The sequence below is a fragment of the Caloenas nicobarica genome, chromosome 1 (genome assembly GCF_036013445.1).
Source record: "Caloenas nicobarica isolate bCalNic1 chromosome 1, bCalNic1.hap1, whole genome shotgun sequence".
In the NCBI taxonomy this organism is placed as follows: Eukaryota; Metazoa; Chordata; class Aves; order Columbiformes; family Columbidae; genus Caloenas; species Caloenas nicobarica.
This window is the reverse complement of record NC_088245.1, coordinates 25806010-25831055: the sequence shown is the minus strand read 5'-3', so window position 1 is coordinate 25831055 and position 25046 is coordinate 25806010. Positions and strand designations below refer to the sequence as shown.

General features: G+C 42.5%; 1 protein-coding gene across 3 annotated transcripts in view; it reads right to left on the bottom strand.

The window, feature by feature from the left end:
* Window positions 1-17291, bottom strand: part of TSPAN12 (tetraspanin 12) — a 46605-nt gene extending 29314 nt beyond the window's left edge. For 2 of the 3 annotated variants that reach the window (XM_065641777.1, XM_065641794.1), the window contains exons 1-4: window positions 17110-17291; window positions 16572-16708; window positions 2322-2404; window positions 1536-1671 (exon numbers count right to left, since the gene is read on the bottom strand). In XM_065641777.1, the coding sequence (XP_065497849.1) occupies window positions 1536-1671; window positions 2322-2404; window positions 16572-16637 (285 nt within the window). In that variant the 5' untranslated portion in view covers window positions 16638-16708; window positions 17110-17291. Of the gene's footprint in view, window positions 1-1535; window positions 1672-2321; window positions 2405-16571; window positions 16709-17085 lie in introns of all 3 variants that reach the window. The other variant, XM_065641785.1, reaches the window with a different exon arrangement.
* Window positions 17292-25046: the final 7755 nt, after the last annotated feature.

The following is a 25046-nucleotide window of genomic DNA, read 5'->3' as shown; positions in this document are numbered from 1 at the left end:
AGTGTAGAAATAAAAAAATGCATTACTATTATATTACTATAAAGTATTCAGATTTAAATGAGTCTTTCCTAACTATATAGCTTTGACACAACCACCTTTGTACTGCATACGGGCTTAACAAATACCCAAAAGGAGAAGCGGCGTTTGCTCTCTTGCAATTGAGGAACACCTCTGCTGCAGACTTTCAGCTGGAAATCTCAAACAAAGCTTACTCCAACCCTCTCAAATTAAAAAAGACATTTTAATACAAAACCCCAGCCCAGCTTCCCAACTGTTTTCACTGCAGTTAGAATATTTCCTATTAGATAAAAGTGAAGGTTGCATAAATCTCAGCCAAGTGCTCACTTTTTTTATTGGTCATTTTGTGCAAAATTTGTAAGGTCCGGGTATCATGTACTCAGGCCTTCACAGATTCACAAGCAAAACGCAATGGCAGGCACTTTGGGAGAAGCCAACACACACTGCAGTGAAAAAACAGCAGGAGCCCAACCCTGTTTAAGACTCCTGAATATCCTCAAGAGCTGAAGGATTTTACCCATCCACTTTCTCCTACTGCAATTACGGCAGACAAGTCTGATGCACCTCTTTCACATCCATTGCTCCCACTCTCTCGAGCTTACAGACTACTTGGAATCCTGCTCATCATCACATTACAAGACAAAGCCCAACTCTACAGAGGGAACCAGCTACACTTCCAAGAAGCACACAAGGAAACGGCACTGCTTGGCCTCAGTGTTGTCAATGGTCTAAATATTTTTAAACTCTAAACCTTTGAAAGTTGTGCACGATTGATGGGGTTTTGGGGTTTGATTATTTGTTTGTTTTTATTGTACTCAAACTCACTGACTTCCAGATGAAGAAAAAGGCATTTGGCTTCTTTGACAATCAAAGCCTCATCACAGTTAAATGGTACATAGAGCGTTGTATAGCAGAGACTATCGCTTTTCAGCTGCTGTTGGCTCAGTTATGCAGCCTCCAAAGAAAGGAAAAAGCTGGATACTTCAAATTTATTTTTAAATTTGCTCACAACCAAATGCAACTGCAAAATTCCACATCCACATAAGAGAAGGTAAAGCTGAATGCACTCAGAATTCACTTTCATCAGCTACAAATGCTGTTACTTTACACACACAATAAACTGCGAGGATAAAGCAAAGTCTAGGTTATTTAGCTATTGCACGGCCAAGAGTCAAAAGGGTAGCATAAAGGTTTATTTCAGAGTGCTCGGACTCAGGTTCCTATAATTATCAGTGCTTAAGAGTTTGAGTTATTTGTCCCTTCAGCAACTCTTCTACTAAATGAAGTAGATTTTTGCAAATGAGACACTGCTTGTCTTTCAGTCACAGCATAATGCAGTCTAGGCTATAAATTATTTCCTACTGTGTGCTTTGCAATTACAATTCCTCACTGATATCATAACTCAACACGGTAATAAAAAAATAATCAGTATTTATCTAGTGCCTGTGGATTAAAACTTTTTTTACACTGTTGAAGAAAAGCAGAAGTTAGCTGGTTTTAGAGATTATGAAACGTACCCAGACAAGGAGCAACAGATTTCTTTTGACTGTTCCACAGTAGCCCAGCATTCCAACTATGATGAGGAAACAGCAGACTGCAATCATGACTGGGTGGACCACAGGAAAGTAAGTCAAAATGACAGCCTCCTCCACCCTAAAACCAATCAGAACCATAATAAAAAAAAAAAAAAGCCTAATCACACAAAAATGACAGAAGAAAAACATAATATAGCTATTAAAACAAAAGCAGTGGATTAGCAGATGCGTTATTTCCAGAGCCTTACACGTTTCACAGAAATCTGTTCTACATAGCTTTAAAGTCAAATGCTACATTCAGGTACCAGAAAGCAATGCATCATCTGAAATCTCTTTGGGGTGAAAGCGATCTCCTGTCTTGCACTTGCACAGTATGTAGCACAATGAGGCCCTGTTCCATCACTAGAGCTCATAAGCACTGCTGTAATAAAACTAACAGCATTCCTAAATCTCTGGACTGAATAAAGTATTCAAAACCAAACAGTAATATAATATGGTTACATGTTGGCAAAGGGCCAAAAATTGATTCCTGTCAGAAAAGAAAGGCACAGAAATAAAACAAGACTGAATACATATCTTTCCCCCTTTTCTAATTTCAACTGATTCCAGAAATGGTTGCAGAACTACACGTTTTAACAAAACAATAATTAGCTCAACTGAAGACTTCTTAATTCTAGAAATCCTAATTAGGAAACTTCCCATAAGAATGAATGACATCTACCACAATCAATCACCCACACAGATTAATAGGTTGAAGGAAAGCTTTACCTTGTTTCTGCGGTTAGAGTGAGAACATTATTCAGGTAGTCTCTCATCCAAGCAGAAACACCTAATACGCTGATGGACATCAACTAAAAAGAAAAGATGAAGTTATTTATCATGCATTTTTAAAAAATTGCAAAGTGATTCATAATTTAAGTAGAGGTTCAATCATCAATAACATCTTTCACGCATTCATTTATCTGAACAGCATACTGTCCCCAAAACTGTACTTCTATATGCTTAGAGTTGGTTTGTTGCCCAGGGGTTTATGGAGCTAGTGACAATAATCATCTCTTCCGGTATACATAATTGATGCCTGGAATACCTTCTCTTTCACTCAGTGATGCCAACGCTGGCTCAAGTCCCACCACTGCACAATGTACCACAGAAACAATAGGGAGGGTTTATGCTGCTAAAGTCAGTGACTCTTTTCAAGGCTCACAGGTGATGTCCACCAGTCTGTAAGAAACCATGAAGCCTTGTTCAGGTATGCAGCCAGTGAAGAATAATCTGAAGCCCCATAACGGATACAACAGTACTGATACACTGACACACAGGAGATTTATCTACGGGTCAAGTTTAGAAGAATCTGATTCTCTCATTCATCAGATAAAGTCACACCATGAACACTATGCCTCAGTTTCCTGAATCATAAAGGACAATAAAACTCACTGCCCTTCAATTATAAACCCCAGATCATCAAAGCATTTGGATACTTAACCCACCAGACACTTGAGTGGCATAAAGCTACTACAGTTTCACCAGGACTGCTCCTATGGCAAGTAAGCCCCTGAGACCAAACCCACCTGAAATTGCCAGCACCTCAGCAGACCTGAATTTCTGTAAGCTGAACCACTGTGCACTGCAGCACACCTGGGACCCACCAGTAGAAGCTGTGACCTCTGATTTTCTTGAGAAGCCAAACCTGAACAACGTGGTCAGATCACATCTGCCACACCGTGACAGGTCTTCTGCTGCTGTAGCAGAGGTACCGCTAGAGGACAAGGCACTCTTCAGGGCACTTGTCCATGTATTTTGCATGGTGCAATAAAATTACAGAGGCTGGGTAAGTCAGTACACCCTTCCTTCTGGGAGAGGACTCATGTAACAGTGGCCATCATCCCCACCTTTGTGATGCTCTCTGGCCCCGAGAGCATCACATCTCCTCCTGCATGCACAGGACAGATGGGGCACTGCTCCCCAAACAGGTGAGAGATGCAGCTATAAACTCCTTCAAGAAGAGGATGGAACCACAAAGCTTTTCTACAGAACAGAGCAAAGTTAGGGTTACTAATGCCACTGCTTACTTCTCAAAGTATTTCAGGGAATTCAGCTGGTATAAACCCAAAGATGAATTTAGGAATACCAGTCTCACATAGGCACCTAAACCCCACCTGCAGCACAGGTGCTGAACCTGGCAGACTCAGGACTTCAGAAGCACCACTGTCTAGCTGTGGGAGCGAGACCTAAGCATGCTAGCTCTCCTGAATTCTCCTGTTTTCATGGATTGTATAGATGTCTGCCAGGAGACCTCAGCATTGCACCAACAGCTTCTTAAATCAGCAAGAAGTGCTAATCGCCCCTGTTGCCTTCAACAGCTAGCTTCCCACACCACCTCATATTTCCCTGAAGTTGCTACAAAGAACAAGTTAACTGGTTCAAAACTAACACATAAGAAAAGTCGTTCTGTGTCCGTACCGGCTCCTTTGCCTGCAGCACGCCCACAGCAGGCTACTTCTGCCTTTAAAATTTCATGAGAAGTCCCAGTGGCTACCCCATGGCTTCCTCCTGCTTCTCAAAACTGATGCACAAAGCACAGGCACTGCCTTGGTTCTGGGTGGTGCCAGCAAGAGCGCAGGGTGCTCAGCATGCTGCAAGCATGGTCCTGAAAGCCAGTGCATGCTGCCAGTCTGCTATGTACATGTATGTCCTTCATGCTCTGTGGGATCTGTCTGGGCTGGTGGAACAGTAGGAATAAAGAGCGCTTTCTGTTGTGTTATTTGCAGAAAGCTGCAGAAGCAAGGAAGATGATTAGTATCTCCTCCTAGATAAACTCCTTGACAATGGCTACCTCCTTGAAAAAAAAGCATCAGGAAAATATACCACACAAGCAATAAAAAAATAATTCTAACACAAAGAGAGGTAAAGAAGACTAAAAGCAGACAGCCTACCTTCTTATGGTCAAAAAGCAACAGAACACATTTTTAACCCTTTGAATCTCCCTGCAAGACCTGCTGATAGACACAGAAAAAGTGTTATACTTAAGACGTATTTGGTTACTTTGCTTTATAACAGTGGTGCTCAGGGGTGAGAAGTCCATCAAAACCACACTTCTCACCAACGTTTAATAAGACCCAGACGGTCCTACTACAAAAACCATACCAGAAAAAATGTTCACTTGTTAAATAGTACTCTTCTTCCCATACCAGACTAGTGGACTGCCTAGTCCTCGCTCTCCGTTAAGAACTTCCAGCCTTCAGTACGTGGCAATACATTCCCTTATAGCAACAAAAGGACGTGGATCCCTTGGAAGAAGGCGAGAAATCGCTACTTCAGCAGGGGTGAGATTTGGCAGGCAAAAGAGTCACCACAAGGATACTGGAGCCTCCAGGTTACTCAGAGACAATGGGGAGGTCAGGAAAATCATCTAAAAGGCAGAGTGGACAGAAAGAACTTCCTAGAGACAAAAAGAAATGAGCAGAATCCTGCCACTGAGAGAATCAGTTTACTAGGAGAAAGGACTTGCCTACATATGCAGATGAGGAAGGAGAAGAACCTTTGTTTCTGCTCTGTCTGCCTAATCTGAGTTTTCTCTACCCAGATATGTCTTTTTGCCCACATAAAATCAGTGAGGGGAAAGTCTAGGCAGATACATCTCTAAGCTGTGGCCAACACATGGCCATATAACTTCTACAGAAACACTTAATGACCATACCATGGAACATGACTCTGTTTTCATTTATCATGAACAGCAACTGGAAGGGCTGTGTCCTTTCACCTAGCGAATGTAACCTTCACCAATAATTTATTTACACAAACACTCTTCCAGTTCATAAGAATGAGCTCTCTATGAAAGGTCTTTCACTTCATTCAAAAAGCTTTTAGCCATTTAGGTCCCCCTTGGCTGTTCTCCTTCAGTGTGAACAGCTAATTACTACTGTTTCTTGCTGAACATAAATTATGTGCAAAAAAATTCCCTCTGTAACCCCTATGTAACTACAGCTCACCTGTTCACCTGCCCTGTGTCCTGAATGATCTCACCACCATCAACTCCTCCAGATGTTACTGAATTCTGCTATGCTTACAATGCATGTATGGTACCAACACAAGAGGTAGTTCAGCATTGCTCTGAAAATGTACACACATAGTGCCTTACCTCACTGCTACACAGGTGTTACACACAGATTACCTGTGCAACACCCTCCTGCCAACCAGACAAATTCACCTTTGGCACTGTATTTTGAATAAAGTCCAAAGTGAATTATTACTCCAAATGACATGAAAGCCAGAGTGCTGCAACACAATAGATTCATGCCTGTAAAAGTCAGTAAAACTGTCAAACTGCGGCACTCAGAAAGAGAGTAGGTAAATACTCAAGAAGCTCCTCTTGAACAAAGGGTCCCGTGGAAGAGCAAACTGCGGTAACTCAAAAAAAAGCAATTCAGCAATAGGTGCATTAGCAAAGGTTTATTTTACAGCACATAACCCAGCAAGTGCTTGGTAGCTCTCTGCTAGCAAAGGGAAGTGCTGACAAAAATGTCATATCCCTTCTGATCAGCAAAAGTGAGACTCTGGGCAGGAACACCCTGAGGGATGAAAGATGCAATTGCAACACCAGATTGCCCTGCGTAATGACTGATGTTTAGTTTAGTGACAAAAGATTACCAAGCACTAATGCACACTCATCAATCGACTTGCTCACCTGCTTCATAGCCCCAAGGGAATCACAACAAGAACACCTCACATGCGCCCAACCTCCACAGCCTCGTCCTTATGACTCAACACGTGTTCTGCCCTGTACAAGCGCTATGCTTGCTCAAGTGCCAGCGGGCACGGAGAAGGCTCCAGGCACCCACCACCTCACACAACCTCCAGCAGAGGCAGATCTTCAGCCAGCAGCACGGGAGCTACACCAATGCCAGCGGTACAACTCAGCCCATGCGCCCAGCAGGCAGGAACAACAACCACCTCCCCAAAAACCATGGTGTGCCTCCAAATCTACCAGCAGAGAACAGCAGTCACTTCACTGCCATGCGATTTTCATGGAGTCAAGAGCAGGGTCAAGGTCCTGATTACAGTTTTTGTTGGTTTATTTGGAGAGTGGAAAAAAGGCAGCCTTAAGAAAACTGGCAGCCCCTACTTCAGCCAGTGTTTCATAACTAATTTAGATGTAAACTATGGTTAGAAATCTGTATCAAGCAATCAGACAAAAGGACACAATTTTATAAGAAATAAAACTACCAAGATAATTCTCACCACATTAGCAGTTAAATCATTTCAACATAAAGTTTTCATCCAAGCTTCTCTGATGACAGCGAGTCTGCTGTGCTGTAAACATGATAGTAGGCAGTAAAACATGTTTATTTGTTGCAGCTCGCTGCACAAGTCACTATGGGTTTCATTCTGAACTGTCACAGTGTGTTATATAGCCATCAACATGACACTGAAGAGTTCACAAAACTGCCTGCTGCCATACTGTATCGTAAATATATTTTCACACTGATGAAACAAAGGTAATATATTATATTTTTACATACGAGCAATATGCAGATCACACAACAATACAGTACATTTCCAAACTAATATATAACATAAATTTTTTAAAGCTACTAGAGCTTTCTCAGATAACTGAATTACAGAATCCAACAATGGGCTCAAACTATTAGAACTGGTCATTTCCAAGCATAGTTTAAATTGTCTTCGGAATTATTTTACAGAAATTTCTCCATCAAAAACTGAAAATATCAAAGCATCTTTTATTCATTACGTATAAATTCTAAACTCTTACAGTCACTGTCCTACTCGCAATGTCTTTGAGGCCAGACCTAAACCGGAAAATAAACCTGCATATTCAATGAATAAATGATTTCTGTCTTTGAGGGAGCAGACCTGTTGCTATTCACACAATTGTTTTCATTTGCTCATCAATTTTTTTCATTCAAACATTCTAACACCTTAATTTTTGACAATGAAAGTTGCTCTGTGCTCAAATATGAGAGAGGGGATTCTTTCCATTATTAAATCAAAGGAAAGATTAAAAGTACCTTCCATATTAAAAATCACACACTCTTCTTTTTATTTTAACAGATGGGGTAAACAACTTCAGGCCACACTCTGGTACCCGTACAAGGTGCTGAAGAGTAGCACTACAGAGCAACTTGCTTTGCAGAAGAAAGTTGCCAGTTCCAAGGAAACGACTTCCAAGATATGACAACGTTCATTAGAATACCTCCTTTAATTTTAGTAAAGAAATAAAACGTGAGAAAATTTTCCAGTTAAAAGTGATTTGGGTAACCTGAACTGTGACTTACCAAAGTAGAGGGTGGTTAATACACTACAAGGTCAGGAAAAGAGCATGTTGCAATGCTTTCACAGGATTGTAGCAATTAGGTTCAATATTCATATCATTGAACAAACACAGATATTGGACTCAGATCCCTGGACAAACAGACAACCACATTTTTTTGGGAAGGAGGGGTGTAAGGGCAGAAAAGAGTAGGACAAGAGGTCTTGTTTTTCTGTATTACCTGGAAAAAGCATTTAAATGTTTAGAGAAAGATGCGTGTCCTGTTAAAAAAAAGAAAAAGGAAATTCCCCTTCTTCTCACTAATGCACCTTTTATTCCACAGACATGCCAACATTTTGTTTTAGCCAAGGTTCCTACATCCTCTCACTTGCAATCAGCTGAAGCACTCTGAATCTGGTTTTGCTTGCACAGCTGCAACAGTGAGTTAACCACCTGTTCCACATTTGGCACGGGCTGGAACTTGCACACTTTGCAATTAAGGCAACTGCCAGAGCACTGACAGGCTGCTGAGGGGTCACCCTCTCGCGGGAAGCAAGCGCGTTTTCCAGCAAGTCTCTGTGCAAGGTTCCTACAGCAGCACAGCATGAAGAACAAATCAGAGCCCAAACATGCAAACGGGTCAAGGTGCAGTTCATCTGTCAGCCAATTCTTCTGAGTGTCAGACCCACATATCAACTTCTGGGCTCTGTAGCATGAGGCTACATTAAAAGCAAAGAGGGATAAGGAAGTGCTTGTATTTCTGCATCCACCTTCTCTGTGACTACCTGGGCACCGTACTTCTTGTTAGGACACAATTTGTGCCATTCTTCCCTCAAAAGTAAGCATCTCGCTATTGAGACCTTTTGCCCTCGGGGAGGCAGAGGCACGTGCTGCTGATCACGAGTAATTTGCAGCAATGCTGAGAGATCAAGTGTTCACATCTGTATCACAAGTCACACACACCACCGTAAAGACAACATGCCCTCACATATACAAGATGCACTCTTCATTATGTTTCTGTAAGAGCTTGTTTTTGTTCACAGCCTCACAGATGGCAGGTAAAATTGTTTTTAAATCCAGGATATATAACTGGAAGACTGATAGGAAAAAAGACTATGTATTTCCTATGATCCACAGGACCTACATATCAGCTGGTTGTGGGTATACCACTTAACTCTCCTGTTTTACACATGAACACCTGTGAGCACATAAAGATTACTAAAATAAGCCTGCATTTTTAATTAAATCACACATTCCTATTAAACTGTTGCCTATACCTTAGAAAACACCTACAAGAGATTCAAAAACTCGTACTAGTCCTATGACTTTCGCCTAGTGTCTACCACAGGCTCTTGAGATGATGGAAAATCTTCAAGGTACTGAAGCAGTGCCTGAGAATTTGTGAATAATTGGGTACCTATCTTCTACAGAAAGAGATGCAAATTTAAAGAAAAATAATGCAAGTACCTACAGGCCAGATGGAGCTTCCCAGTTCTGCTGGAGATCATGGCTTACTGGTATAAGCAGTACCCCTTGGGCTACTGGCTCAAATCTAATCAGCACGGGTTCGTGCCTTCATCCTCAAGGTAGATGCAGCAAGTCCACACAGTTAATCATGAGGATTACCAAAAAAATGCCTGTGGTTTCATCGATTTCTGAATGCCAAAAAGAAGCATATTAATGTCATTTCTAACATTAAGGTGGAGTTTATTTTTCTTCCTTACAATCATCACATCAAGCCACTCTCTTTCACGATTGTTTTGCAGAGACTCATATAGCAGTTCCCTGTTGACATGCCATGCAGGGTGAGCCGTGTCACCTACAAAGATATACATGGGATAAAAGGTTATATAGAAGTAGATACAAAATTGACTTATGGCTGAATTCAACTTCATTAGGACATAGCCTGTTAATATATACAAATAATACCACCTAAAGACACAAAAAGTGAAAGATTTCTCAAAGACCAGAATTAAAAGTATTTCTGGTACTTTAAAACTCCTCCTATAGCTTGCTCTGCTGAACGCATTCCTTTAAAAGATACCGTATTCCCACAGAAGCTGGAGTTATTCTTGCATGGCTTGTAGGTATTTTCTTTATACAAGAATGCTAAGAAAATCAGGTTTCAATTACATACATCTACACTGCAGTCCCTAAAATCAGGGTATATTAGCCTAGAATGAACCCCATGTTCAGACTGCTATAGATACCCACCCAGGCAGTGTTCATTATTATTCTGTCAGTTCAATTCTTTAAAAACTTGACCATAATTCTATTTGTCCCAAGTATCTGCAGATCCCACTGATGTGAATGGAAGTTAAAAAGCAGCAGAAACACCACGTCTATACAGAATCTGGTTCCATGGAAGGCAGGATACACCGATTTCTTTCTTGTGTCACAGTACATTTGAAAACTTAAGCAAAAAATTATAAGATTCAACACATACATTTGAGGTTGGAAAAAGAATTAAAGACAATACACCACTGCTTCCAACCACCTTCAGTGCTTCCTTGCACAACACGAATATTGCCTTGGTCTGAATTCTCAGGTGGTACATATAACCAAAACTAGAAGATTTAAGTGTGCAAAGTATTCAAAACAAAAGGAAAACTAACTGGAAGCTGGCTCCTCTTTCATTTTATGTGATTTTTTTTTGTTCACAAGCATGAATTCAAGATAGACGCAAAACAACTGCTGCTGCCTGCCAGGATGGTTTATTGGCTGTGACCACATAGTCTAAATCAGCTAGTATTGCTGTGTACATGAAGAAAAGCTTACGCACTGCTCAACAGAAACACCATATCCCCAGGCAGAAAAACCTCAAAAGGTGAAGGATGTGGCAACGTCGCTGGCTTGGCTCAAACATCCAGTGACACTATTAATCATCGGTTAAGAGATTCTTACCACCTATGACAGAGTCATCTGCAACTTACAACCTCGATTTGCCCAAGCCACTGAAGTACAGTCACCCTCAATTACAAGCAACACGATGGCAGCTGCTCCTCCTTTGTGCCTTATATGCCCACCAGAAAAAAAAAAAAGACAGAAAGGCTATACAGACTTTTTTTGTCCATGTTTGCTATACTTTGCTTTTTTAATTAAAAAAAGATGATTGACAAAATAATTGTGCTGCTTTTACTTGCATCTATCATCACTAACTAGTTCACCAATTTTGACTATTTATAATTTTTTGAAGGAATACATGTGGCTGAGCTGCCAAGAACAGTAAAACAGGCCCATGCCTCTCAAAGCTCTTGCTTTGCCTAATCTTCTATTAGTGTAAGCAGCCAGGACATAATTTTTTTCCTGTACTCAGCACTGTTTTCTAGTTCCTGTTCCAGCACAAACCCTGGGGGCCACTGCACTCAGATAACCTCCTGTGTTATGCCTGTGCCCTTACTGCAGGCTGGCTGCATTCTGCAACCGAAGTTCTCCCTAGTATAAATGTTTGCAAAGGCAGTTTAATATGGAAGGAGACCACAGCAAAGTACAGAAGATGAAGGGCAATGTTGCAAAATGTGGCGAGGAGGATTTCTGCGAGGACAAGTTACGCAGTGCTCAAAATGAATGAAGATGCTCATGCTACATCCATGATCACTACCGAGCTGGAACAGTGTCAGGAGTTCGCTGAAACAGCAATGCCCTACCAGGAGGAAAGACCCTGTAGTCTCGTAAACTGCATAAAATATGTTTGTAGAGCTATCAAAAATAAACTTCTCTGAGTCCTGACACAGATGCTATATAGAGATAATAAAGACCAGTATTGCCACTAAGAATAGAAAACTAGGTAGCAGTAGGAGCATGCCTTCTCTCCAGCACCACTAAGATTACGTGCTTAGTTAAGCACTAAGTGTTGACTACAAAACATCAAATCATGCACTTTTTTGGAGCTTTCCTCTTCCTATTAAGGCTGTCCAGAATGTAATAAGCTACAAACAGCAGTGTTACAGAGTGTAAGATCAAGATACCTGCAGAAATCAAGTTGGGTCTCTCAGTCTCATAAATTACCTTAAGAAGCGATGCTCATTCTTACGTGAGGATGACAGAAGAATGAAACCAAATGTTAACTGCAGGATTTAGTCTGAATGGTATTCCTTGTACAGGGCACTGTCAAAAAAAACCCTTATGAAATTAGATGACCGAGGAGGTCCTGAAACTTTAACTCCTGTCGCTTCAAGAGAGACATCTTGCAGTCAGAGGCAGGATTCAATCGACCTTGGAAACAGCTTCCAGAAGGGTATCATCAAGTCTATTACCACAGACAGTCAATCAACAATTAGAGCACTGACAACAGATTTATTCCCACCTCAGAAGAAAACACCTTTCAAGATCTGCTGCAAATTGCAGCTCTAGAAGTTCCGATCCGTTCATATCCACAAAAACAGTGTTTTTCTGGAGCACGTTTATTGGTCCATTATCAAAACAGGATGAACCACTAAAACTGAGCCTTGGTCTTACAGTTGATTGCTTATGAATTATTTACAGCTAAGCAGCCTTCAGGCCAAAAATGACAAAAAGCACCCCTCTCACACATATACAGGTACATTACCCTGTCTACCACTCTGCATCACAGCTCATCAACTGAGCCCAGTAAAAAAAGTTTCTTTCCAAATAGACAGCACGCAGCTGTATACTTACAAACAATGCTCTGGAGAAGCTACAAGGATTGCAGCAGAGTGACTGATAAAGTTCTTTCACTTCTCTGCTTCTGTAGGCTTCAACAGCTGCCAAATTATGAAAACATCAGTGTGTTGTGGCAACCACCCGTGCCTTAAGTTTTTCAGCAAGACTGATGGTCAGATTAGCCAGTTCTGTTATGCGTAACATCTTCTTAAGGAACTTCACCTGGAGAAGAGAAGGCTCTGGGGAGACCTTGTAGTAGCCTCCCAGTACTTAAAGGAGACCTAAAAAAAGCTGGAGAGGGACTTTTTGCAAGTGTGTGTAGTGATAGGACAAGGAGTAATGGCTTTAAACTGAAAGAGGGTAGATTTAGATTAGATGTAAGAAAGAAATTCTTCACCATGAGGGTGGTCAGGCACCAGAACAGGCTGCCCAGAGAAGCTGTGGATGCCCCATCCCAGGAAGTGTTCAAGGCCAGGCTGGATGCAGCTTTGAGCAACCTGGTCTAGTGGAAGGTGTCCCTGCCCATGGAAGGGGCTTGGAACTAGATCATCTTTTAAGGTTTCTTCCAACCCAAACCATTCTGTGATTCATGTGCACTAGTCTGCCCTCACCAGGCTTGCAATGACAAATGCTGGGGTCCCACCATACACGTGCTGGGACAGTTGCACACATGACATGCCTGAAACTTACTACTTTAAGATGTTCCCTTCTTAAGAGGCTGACAATCAGATTATTCTAGACAGTGATTACTGGCTCTTGCAGAGTTTTTTTGTCAGGCCTTCAAAAGCTTTAATCCCCCAGCTTGGAGTAGAAAGCAATCCTTTTTCCACAATGTGTGGTTAGACCTGCTGCTGGACGCCACCACAGTGAAACAAAAAGAGAACGTCACACTATTCCAGCCAGGACCTTCAATCAAACTATGATTTTAAAAAGTCAACACGCACTGTTTGCACATCTTCGCTGTCTTCAGGCAAACACTGATAACTGACATAGCAACCAGGCACATTATCAACAGGCTTGAAGATGTTCGGAGGCACCAGCCCTTGGAAAGGAAGGAAGCAAGAGAAAGCGTAAAACTCTCCAAGACTGGGCTTGAAGAGAATCCCGCATATGCGTTCCAAACTGGGAGGTCTGCACAGATCCTGGAATCGCACATAGCTCTCATCTTTACCGACCGGGCCAGATCCTACCATGCTCAGGATACAGGAGGAACATGGCTGCACATTTTCAAGGGGCTGATCTAATCTAAACTTCCTGACATCCAGCCCATAAGCTGGGCTGGTATTTATCACAGTAAGTGCTAACAAAAGCGATAGGGAAGATAAAGATTTCCAAAAGGAAGGAAGAGTGGTGGCAAGGGGAAATCACAGCCCCCATCACCACACCAGTGGGTACGCACCTGCTGCCAGGGGAACTTTTCACAAGAAAACTCTGCCCCGTGGATCAGGTTCTGACACTCAGAAAAGGCAGTGGCAAAACTCCCACTGAGCCCAACAGGAGAAAATTCAAGCTCTGACAGAGGAGGAGATATGGCAGATTTCACCAGAACAAGCAGCTTGTAGCAGATTTGTATTTAACTGTTAAATACACATCTGAACAGGACCAGATAGGAAGCAGAATGAGGTTTTTACACACACATGCCTCTGAAGAAGTCTGATGTAACTGCAAAACATTCAACTACTCACTATTTCTTACCACGCAATTCTGGCAGACTCAGGGGTTTTTGCTTATGTGTTTATTTGCTTTGAATAAACCCTTTGCATTCATCTGCTTTGTAAAATGCAGAGAATTCCAAATGAACTGGCCAGTTTTTCATTTGAGTTCCAACATCTTTAATTTTATATACATTACAGAAGACAGCTCTAGTTCTTTGCGACATCTGTGGTGCAAGCCATCTGCTATACTGGCATTATTTAATTACATTTTCACATGCTTCAGCACTATACAGATTTCACTTAGCTGCTTGGGTGTAATTTCCAGTGTCCTGGCCTTAGCTAAGAAGATTAATTATGGACATTTTTTATATTTTGCAGACAAGCATGAGAAGTTACCATTTTCCTCCCCAGGACTTGTCATACCACAACAGACTCAAAAGATCCTTTTTCCAGAGGGGAAAGAAAAAAAAAAAAAAAAAAATCACACTTTCTAGTCAAGAATGATCTGAGACATCATTATTTAAAGGGCAACAACATATAAGAATGAGAAAATATTTCTAGCCATGAATGCTTTAAACCGGATCTAGACATGAATTAAGAATGGACAAAGTTAACAGCAGCACTGCATGACAGATGCAGCTCATGCTGTTCTCCTGCCAAGCAAAAAGGTGCTCTGTAGCTCCATGTCTGAGGTCCACAACAGACAAACACATGAACAAAACAATGAAAAGTAGGAAGGAGCAATCTGACTGGGAAAGGAATGTAAAATTTGAGCAAAGAGGGAAGACACATTAAATCTCCGAGGCGAGAACTTGATCTCCCTAGAGAGGAACTGCAACACAACACACTAGCCCCCTCCAAAGGTAAGGGCAGGCTTTCCTACACAACACCTCAGGGCTGAGAAATTAAGCACTTGGCTCCAGCATCAAGGCCCCTACCACCACACAACAGATCGACTCACAGGGCACAAGGGTATGACCTCATGCGTAACCTGGGTACCACTTCAATGGCTGCTTCAACTATAAAAAGCTGCCGCTGAATAATTTATCTGATGGGACACAGAAGGCAATGAGGATGGAGGGCAAGGGAAAAGAGCGGAGTAAGTTTGAGGGGACAAAGACAGTGGTGAGTTAAGGTGTGAACAGGAACTGATGAGGACAGTTCAAGGCAAGAATTATGGAAACCAGAGGAAAGCAGCAAACACCAGGAGAGGATGTTTTCAACCACGTGGATGTCTGTTGACCTGACTCTAACAGAACATATGTAGAAATCCAAAGCTGAACTCAGGTCAGCTGAACCCTGGCAACCTTCATCTTAAAAAGAAAATATAAGTTTTTAAATTTTATACAGTATCCAATGAAAACCATGTATGATGTGAGAAACAATTACACATCCTTTTTTTAAAAAAAATATTTCCTTATCTCCTGTTGAATGGTTTTATTCCTACATGCACCACAGAAATAACTTCATCTCTATTAAATACAATACACAAACCTACATACTTTCAACAGATTTTTCAGATCGCTTGCATTATATAAAAAGTACCATCCTGTATCAAATGCTGTTCAACAGTTTTGTCTCTCATTCATATTCTGATCTCCACTTAATTTTCAGTAACCATGGTACTTCATCTCAGTTCCACTGTAAACTAAGCTGGGTCGTAGCCCACATATTATCCCTTCATCATTCAAGTCCACAGCACCTCAGGAGTCAGTGGTTGCGAACAGATGTGGGATGTCACACCTTTTGCCCTTTTGTTCTCTTACACTTATCCAACATAAATCTTCAACTATATAGGTGAAGCAGAATTCATTTGATGCAAGTGAGGACTCTTAGAAATCTGCATCATACTGTTTGTCCAGAGCTGTGAAAGTTCGGGAGCAAGTGCTGATCACACCCACTTATACTAGAGAGAAAGAAACCCTGCTGCTATAAATACAGCTTTGACTGAAATGATGTAAACAAAAGAAAGAAATCACCCCAGGCTTTGCCTGCCAGTTGGGATCTGGCCACTGAAAGCACAAAAAGGACTCTGGGCAAGCCACTCTGGGAGCAGCTGAGTGCTCAGATACCTGTGAGAGCTCCAAGTTCAGCTCAGGTCACAGGATGCTGTAAAACTCATCCAGTCCGGGAGCCACAGCACGCGTGAATATTTCCCTCTCTACATATTATAAATGCACAAATTCACACTTGTATTTATAACACTAGGTTAATACCAAATCTAATTTTACTTCCAACTATTTTCCAAAGGCTTTTTTTTTTTCTTCTTTCAGTGATCAGTATTGCCTGGTGAGAGTTGCCAGGCATGCAGCACACACCCAGGGGCAACGTCCACCCCCTCGCCGAGCGCGGGAGCCCCGCGGTCCGAGCGGCCGAGCCCGCCGCGCTCCCCGTCACCCGCCCCGCCGAGTCCCCACCTGCTCGGGCGGCGGCGGGAGCCTGGCCCGGCCCGCCCCGCGTCGCTCCACTCACCCAGAAGAGGAGGTTGAGGGCGTACAGCAGGCAGCGCAGGCACTTCACCGAGTCCTCCCTGGCCATGGCGAGCCCCCGCGGGAGACAGCCCCATCCTCTCACCACATCCTCCCTCCCGAGGCCGGGCCGCCAGCGCCCTGCAGGGGAAGAGGCGGAGAGGGGCCGGGCGAGTCCCCTTGCCGAGGAACCAGCGCGCAGGTGGAGGCGGCGGAGCCGAGACCAGTCGCGGCGCGGCCCCGGACCGGCGGCACCCGGGCGGGAGCGGCCGAGCCCCGCGGGCACCCCCACAGCGCACACCGGTCGCCCACCCCCGGCAGCGTCCCTTCTCCTCCCGCCCCGCCCGCCGCTGCCGGAGATACCGATGGGCGAGTTTCCTTAATAAAGATTATAAAAGCGTGGAAAGGTGAGAAGCGTCTGAGGGCGCCGGGGAGCGCGGCGGAGGCGCCGGCTCCCTCTCCGCCCGGGAGGGACGCGCTGCCCCGGGGCGGGCGGCCGGAGGACAGCGGCCACTTACCGCCCGGGCGCCCCCCTCACTCACTTGCTCCGGCGAGGACTCATCGGGACGGGGAGAGGCAGCGCCGAGCCGCGGTGCCCATGCCCGGCGGTGCGGGCGCTCTCTCCGGCGGGGCGCTGAGGGGAAGGTCCCGGCGGCCGCCACCGGCCCCTCCACCCGCGGCGCTCCGCCGAGCCCGGGGCGCCCAGCTGCACCGACACCGCCGCGCATGCGCAGCCGCCTGCGCCCGCAGCCCGGCGGGTCCTAGCGCCGCCGCGCTTCCCACCCCGTCAGGGCTGCGCCGGGCCCCGCGGACGGTGGGTGTTTCTAGAGCCCGCTGACTGTGGGCACGTACCCGCGTGGAAATGACAGCTCGGGGCATGCCCGAATTTCGGTGTGAAAGGCCGCGGGTTTCTTTCACGGGAGCTGCGCCCGTGGCGCTGGTTTTGGGTCGCGGCCTGGGGGGCAAAGGCTGGAGGGGGCATCCCCAGAAACGGCGGATCGCCCCCCGTGCTGACAGACAGGCGCGCTCAAAACCTCATTTATGACGATGCTCGGGGGTTACTTTGGTTTTTTTCCTTCAGGAGGGACGTTAAGCAAGGGGCTCAAGCAAGCAGAAATAGAGTAAACCCCCCTCTCGTGGCATGTTGGCCCGGGATGGCAAATAGCTCACAAAACATGGGCCTTTTTTGCAAGATTTCACAGGCTTTTCACATGGTTTAAGCTCCGTTGTGTCGGAAAGTAAACCCTGCTGACACCGAACCCCAAACTGGTCATCAACAGCCCCGTGCCCATCCACCACTGCTAAACAGCAAATTTAGAAGCGCAACCATGTTGGAGATAAATTATTCCAGAAATGAGCAAAATCTGGAGGGCTTTTTTATTATTACTTAGGCAAAATGGCCATTGATTTGCCCCATACTGTGCACAGTACTTGCAGATGCCACAACTAAGCTGAAAAACGCATTCTGTCTCTGAAACCGAATTGGGTAGGCATCTGGTGACTAGGCTGGTAAATTCCTACAGACGCCTGTATTGCTTCAATTGCACATATCTCTGTATTTTAAAAGGAAAATTTGTGGGTTTGTTTTTCATTACTACATTTAAAGGTGTTGCAGTGCCACCATCAAAAAAATTAGAAGAAACTATGCTGACAAACGTTTCTTAACTAGAGGAGGAAAATAATCTTCAGTAGGTGTTATATAAAGACTGTTTTAATGACCGCTAGTGAATGCTAAGAAAGAGGGAAAAGGATGTAATGGATGAAATCTAGCTCTTGTGAGGCCAAAGAAAAATCTGTTTCTTGAAGCACTAGAAACAGTGACTTGAAAAAAACACACAAACACCAGATATTCAAATGCTTGTCATTAATGCGCTTGGTGGGATCTCACCTCACCTTTAATTTCCATGATTTAATGCCATTAGTAATGAATCAGGGCAGACCAACTCTTTAGGTGTATTTATTCCCCCTTAAAAAGAAAGCAAAATGGACACGGATGGACATAAAATCCCATGCAACAGGGATTTTATGCCCAATTTATAGAAGTGAAAATGGTAGTAAAGTTGAAAGTAGTCAAGAGTGTTGCAGAAATGTGGTGTGTGAAGATTTTTCTTGCTTGAAATTTGCTAAGCTTTAACTGCTATTTTGATCGTCTTGTCTGGAATCAAGAGCCCCTCCAGGGCTTCTGCAGTGAATATTGCTAATTCCATACCTAAATAAGGCAAAGTGAGCCAAGACAGATACTATTAAAAGGTGATATTGTACATTCATTGTGCTGTTTACATACCATTCATTCCTCTTATTACTGAAGACTTCACATGAACACAGTCAGCAAGACAGATCTTGAACAGGTACAGTATTTTCAGTGAACTCATGCCAGTTTACAAAAATAGTGTCAGTTTACAAATGAGCTCCAGCCTTCGCTGAGGACAATACAGACTGTTATAAACCACATTAAAAATAATTGAGGTTGTGTTTGTGTTCTTGATTGTTACTTGAGAGAGAACAAGTTACCTAAGCAAGGTTTTATAAAAAGTGCACTACAAAAATATTAAATTATCTTACACTAATTTTTCTTTAGACATGCCAAAAATAGCATATGAGACATTTTCTTACTTGTTTCAGAAATTTTTTTTATTTAGAGCTTAGCTATTCCTAGTGCATAAGGATTTGAGGAAAGGAAAAACAAAATCAGTATCTTAGACCTCTGTCATGTTAAAAATCCTACTAAAATGTCACTTTAAGATTTTATGTCTCTGAGTTCCCATTCTTTGAGGTCTTTGGTCATAAGATACTCTCAGACTAAATTTTTTAGAGTTCTGTTACAATAATTCCATCACAAACATAAAGAAGACTCCCTAGTTGGTCAAATAATTTTTCTGTCCTTTTGCTGTTAGCTAAATCATTATTTGTCCAAAAGGGATTTTGCTCAAAACCTAAAGAAAACAGGTCCTATTTATGAATGTCTGCCAAATGCTATAGGGTCCAGGGGAAGGTCCCTTTGGAATACTGCTTTCTGACAGGCCATCAAACTTTGTGAAATTTCCATGATGTCAACACTGGGAAAGAAATACACAGAAAGTTCCCATGCATTCAAAACAGTAACTAAACTGGAAGTATTAGATTATCACCTAAAAAACCTTAGGGAAGCTATTATGCTGCTATTATGCTGCTTGCTTTTTTTTTCCTCCCTTTAAACTAAATACTACAGATTTTATTTAGGGCAAGATGAGGATAAGTTTTAGAAAGCAGTCTAATGGCAAAGCTCTTCATATTTATCATTTTCTGAAACACAAGTTTGCTGTTAGCAAGTAATCCGTCTTTAATGTGTAGCATAGACACTTATGAGCATTGAACTATTGGAGCCTTCTGGGTTGGTATTGTTTGCTTGGATTCTCCAGTGTCTAATAAACTACAAATTGTGAAGCTTTTTTCTGTGACAGGGTATCCACAATAACTTTCTAATATGAATTTTTTAGACTTAAAGTGTTCATGATACAGCCTTTCCATCAATGGCAGAGGAGGGGGATGGAAATACCAGTAGCTCCACTAATCTCTTTCCTCTGCTTAACTGCCTATTTTAATTTGATGTACGGAAACTTAACATCCGTAAGATAGCTCCTCTGTCAAATGTGCTTGAAAAAGAGTGTGGTTTGACAGACATACGTCTGCATGAATACTACAGTATGATCTCACAAGACCTTCATCAGGAAACCCGACTAAAAGAGGAGTAGATATTAAAGACACCCATCTAGCACATAGCTGCAAGTGTCTTTAATTTAAATGACATGAGTAGCCTGATCAAGTGGAATAACGTTACACATACGTGTAAATTTATAGGTGATAATTGCCTGATACTATATGGCAGGAAACTTTATCACTGAAAATCAATAAGTTAGAGTAATGTCTTTTTCTATGCTGCCATAACATTTAAAATTACTCAGATGAGTACTGAATGAAGGAACATACATGTGGGTGTGCTCTGGTATGTATGCATTTAGTTCTGTGTGGTATCATTCAACGTCAGGCTACTCTGATGAGCAAATTGTTCATGCACAAATTTATTTGCAAGGTAGTAAATACATAAATAGCCGACACTGACTTCTGAGGATGGATTTCTGAAGCTAGCTGGTGGCTTCTCAGTGTCTCGGGTGTCTCTCACCACTTGGTCTTGCTTTCTCAGTGAGTTACTTGATTGTAATGGCATCCTGTACTTTGGTCCTCTCTGCTTAGCTTAGCTCTTTCTCAGCTTTGCTCCAGGTCTGTCTGCTCCTTAGTCTGGACTCGGTTTCCTTCCTTAATTTCCTTCCCTTTGCTCCTTGAGCCATTTACTCTAGAGCCCATCTGTCCGTGTCTCCATTTTTCTGCTCTTTGTTTCATACACTGCTTAACTTCTCCGGGGTCTGGTTTGCCTTGTTATTAAGCCTGGTTCTTGCCTGGTCCTCAGCATTGGTTATGACAGCATTAATGACAGCATTAATATCAAGGGTGGGATGGAGGTTTCTTTAAGAACAAAATTCTCAGACACACAAATATCCATCAACAAAACTGAAAGTGTACTAGTTGGCTCAGGAATAACCTGTCTGGTAAGTGCATGCTCGTAACAGGACCCATCATTGCTTAAGACCATGAGGTAAAAGTGCCCTTCTTTCTTTTGAAATAAAGACATCAAAAGACACCGACTTCTTCCAGTTTCTAAACTTGGTTTTGATTTAAGATGAAAACAACAGTCTTCAGTAAGGTAGCACTTGAAATAAATAAAATGCAGAAGATTAAGAGATTAAAGTCATAGCCTTGAAAACACTCTGGTTTAATGGGCTCTTGCAAATGGGCTTCCCTGCTTCCTAGTTCAGCAACTTTCCTTAGGTCTCTGAACTGGGATAGCACTTCAGCAGGTTTATTTTCTGGGACTCTGTGACAATTTTTTTTTCTCCATCACTTCGGAGGCCTTGCAGATCTGCTCTCCTCTCCCCTCATCAATCTCTTAATCTGAGCCCAAGATGGATAAATCCCTGAGAAACCTGGTCTGAACTCACAGCTGGTCCCTTCCAATCTGAGTTACCCTCTAAGCCTATGATTCCTCCCTGTCTCCTCTCCTGGCCATCGGTGTCTCTCTAGAAGCTCCTCTGGGTCACCCTTTGGCTGGGGCACAATCTCTTCTTTCTTCCTTAACTAGAGAACAGCAGCAAACAGCCTTCCTCTTCACAGCCAGCAAAACTCTTCTTCACAAAACACACAATATATAATTTGTACACAATACAATGTGAGCAGCCAACCAGAGACTTGTAACATCCCTCACAATGTGTTTCAGTGTTTCTCTGTGAAGATGAATATGGATATAAGTATGGACAAGCATGGATTCTTCAAAGTCAGGACATCTGAAACAAGAAAAAGAATGGAACGAAACAATAATACGCATTAAAAATATGATGATAATATACCATGTAGCAGCTGGAAAAATGAAAAATGAGATGATACAAATTTGTTTTTAATACTAAGTGGAAAAGAACAATTCACATTTTTCAGTCTTTATTTATTTTTTGAAAAAGCATAAATATCTGCATGTCATACAAATGATGTGAGAACCAAGTTCAGCTTGAAAAATATGTCCTTGATATCACAATTAATGTGTTAGGAATAACAAAAGTGATGCATCTGATAATCAGAAACAGATGAATCTGGCTCTGTGATTTCTAGGTCAACAGTCGTGAGATGAGCTACACAAGTCAGGAGATGAGAATCCTTAGTAGCGCTGCACATTAACTCGTTAGGAGTTAACTCCCTGTTAGGACAGTCTAGAAATCCCATCCACTCCAGAAAATATGCACAGCCACTGAGAGATGGAAGGTTCCTGCCAGAGCTAATCGCTAAAAGTATTGAAGCAGACAGTGTAACTGTGAATTTTTCAGAAGCAAGTAAGAAACTGTCATGTGGTCAGTGAGCCATATGTCGTAGAGCTCAGGAAAACGAATGCTTTATGGATTTAAAAGAGCAGTGCTCTTTAAAGTGACTCCCAAGGTGAGTCCAGCTAGAAGACCTGAAAAATATGCAGTTGGACTGTTTTATCCCTGCCTTAGGATGAATTTATTTGCTGTTTGTCCTAGGCCACTTCCCAGTGCCTGTTCTTCCTCGTCTTATTCCCCTGTCCATAAATTTGGATTTCAGTTCAACAGAAAGGATCTTGACTGCACTAGAAGACACAGTTTGGAAAATCTGCTCTGTTGTTTTCTGGTGTTTCTTCTTCAATATATGGTGCCTGATGTTATAATAGGGGTCACAGAGTTCTTGCTAGATGTTCTCTTCTAGTTAAATCCCATGAGGAGCTGTTCAGCATTGGTAACTGCCCCAGAAACAAGTGATCTTCAGAGTCCTGTTTATTACAGTCCGCACTTCCTTTTCAGGCACAACAGGGGATTTTACACAAGTGAAGAGCACATTTTAGTATATGTGATGTTCCAGTAGCACTGATAGTCATCAAGGTTGCATGACACTTCTTGTCAGAAAGCCCTGGTGCCACAGGGAAATACAAGGGAGATCTCGTCGCAAGACAGTAGCTGCTTTGGAGAACTGAAGTCTGTCTCCACTGCAGAGTTCCTGTGTGGCAAGTTCCTTTAATCACATTTTTTCCCATGTGGTTATGTTATTCTCTGTTTCTGTTGTCCAGATTGAGATCTCACAGGCTGATTTGCAGAAACGTTTAAACATTCACAACTGTATCTGAAGCTACTGGGAACTGCCCTTTGAAAATAGGAAATGTTACCCATTGTGAACTACTCCAATGGATCAGCCTGAATTCTCAGATGCTCATATCATACAGCCCGAGTTTCCCAGCTGTAGGGTGAAGATGATGAAACTCCCTTCTTTCAGGGCAAGTGTTGTGGAGAGGAATGTTTGTGAAACATATATGTGCTATGAGACCCACAACACAGGCAAGCAAGAAATGTACGGCTGTCCTCACAGCTGACTCAATAGTGGAAAGTAAATAGACGACATGCCAAATGAAGCTAAAAGAATGCACTGAAAAGCTCATTCTTTGCACACAATGAAGCAAGGGTCAAAGGGAAAAATGTGTATGATTGTATAACTAAAGCCAGCATCATAATTTAACAAGGGATTAAAGATTCAGACATCTTTAACTCTGACACTTACTTATTTTCGGTGTTTGATAAATTATCTCTTAGGGCAGTTTTTCTTTGGGGAGGCCAGGGTGAATATGAAATAGATTTTCAGGAAAGACTCCCTTGCTGGCTAAGGTGAATGTGCTACTCTGCATATAGTTGCACTGCTGTACAGAGTTGCTGTCACACCCTGTTGTTCCACCTCATTACACATACCCTACGGGATTATCTTCTGTAATAGAGGTCCCAGGTCTCTGAAACATGTGATAATCAGAGTTCAACTCTGATTAAGAATTAGCAGAGAACTTACTAGAGGCGATGAAGCAAAATCTGGTGTTGCAAAGCACTAGAAGAGCACTTAAGTAATCATCACTTTCCTTTTGGCCTTAAAGGGAGAGGAGAAGTATTCTCTTTCTTCACATTTGTTTCACTTTCTTCATCTTTCTCCTTTTCCTTCTTTTTATCTCTACTTCTTCTCTTCCTCCTCTCCTAAATATCCTCGGTGGCTAACCTGTTTTTCCTCCTAAATTTCCGCCCCTTGTCCAGACGCTTCTCTGCATTGAGATTGTCATTCAGGAGCCACATAAAGAAGTGTCTGAGGTCACAGCTCTGTCTGGGCCAGTTACACCAAAGTCTTCTCATGACAAAGCCTGGAGCTACAATGCATGAGATGCCTTAACACAAATGGTGTCCCCTTCTCCTTGGATCTGAAAGCCTCCCTGGCTGGCTCACAGTTCCCATGAAAATTGCTACTGGAACTGTCATTGGAGGGTTGAGTGAGATGCAGGGGGAAGCAGGACACAGAAATGACAGATGAGTGGAAATTCAAAGACATTACGAACGGGTAAGACAAAAGAGCATGTAAAAATCTCAAGAATGATGGAGAGATGCTGAGGCTTGGAAAAGAAAACAAGGGATGTGAAGACATCTGAAATATGTATTACTTTGCTATTATTGTAAAGCCTGGTAGGAAGAGTGGAGTGAAGATGCTTTAGACTGAAGCTCTTCAGAGAAGGAAAGAAAAATAAGTTATCTGGCTGCAGTTTTATTAATTCTAATAAAGTTCTTTATCCATGTTAGAAGACACAGATTTTTACCATGACTTTTTAAGTCTGATGTGTGATAATTAGATCTGTATTGGACAAAGGTACATGCCTACCAAGATACTTATCTAAACTGAAAAACTATAAAAGGCATGGAAAGTCTTTGTGAGAAGGATGCCTCTCAAAGCATCATTTATTTTACTGAATATCTGGAATTGTCAAGTGGCAGGTTTTAATTGCTTTGAACTTATGTGCAGAAGTAAACATACTTAGGTATATAAGGTATATAAGCCAAAACTGTTTTTCTTACCAGAGTCATGA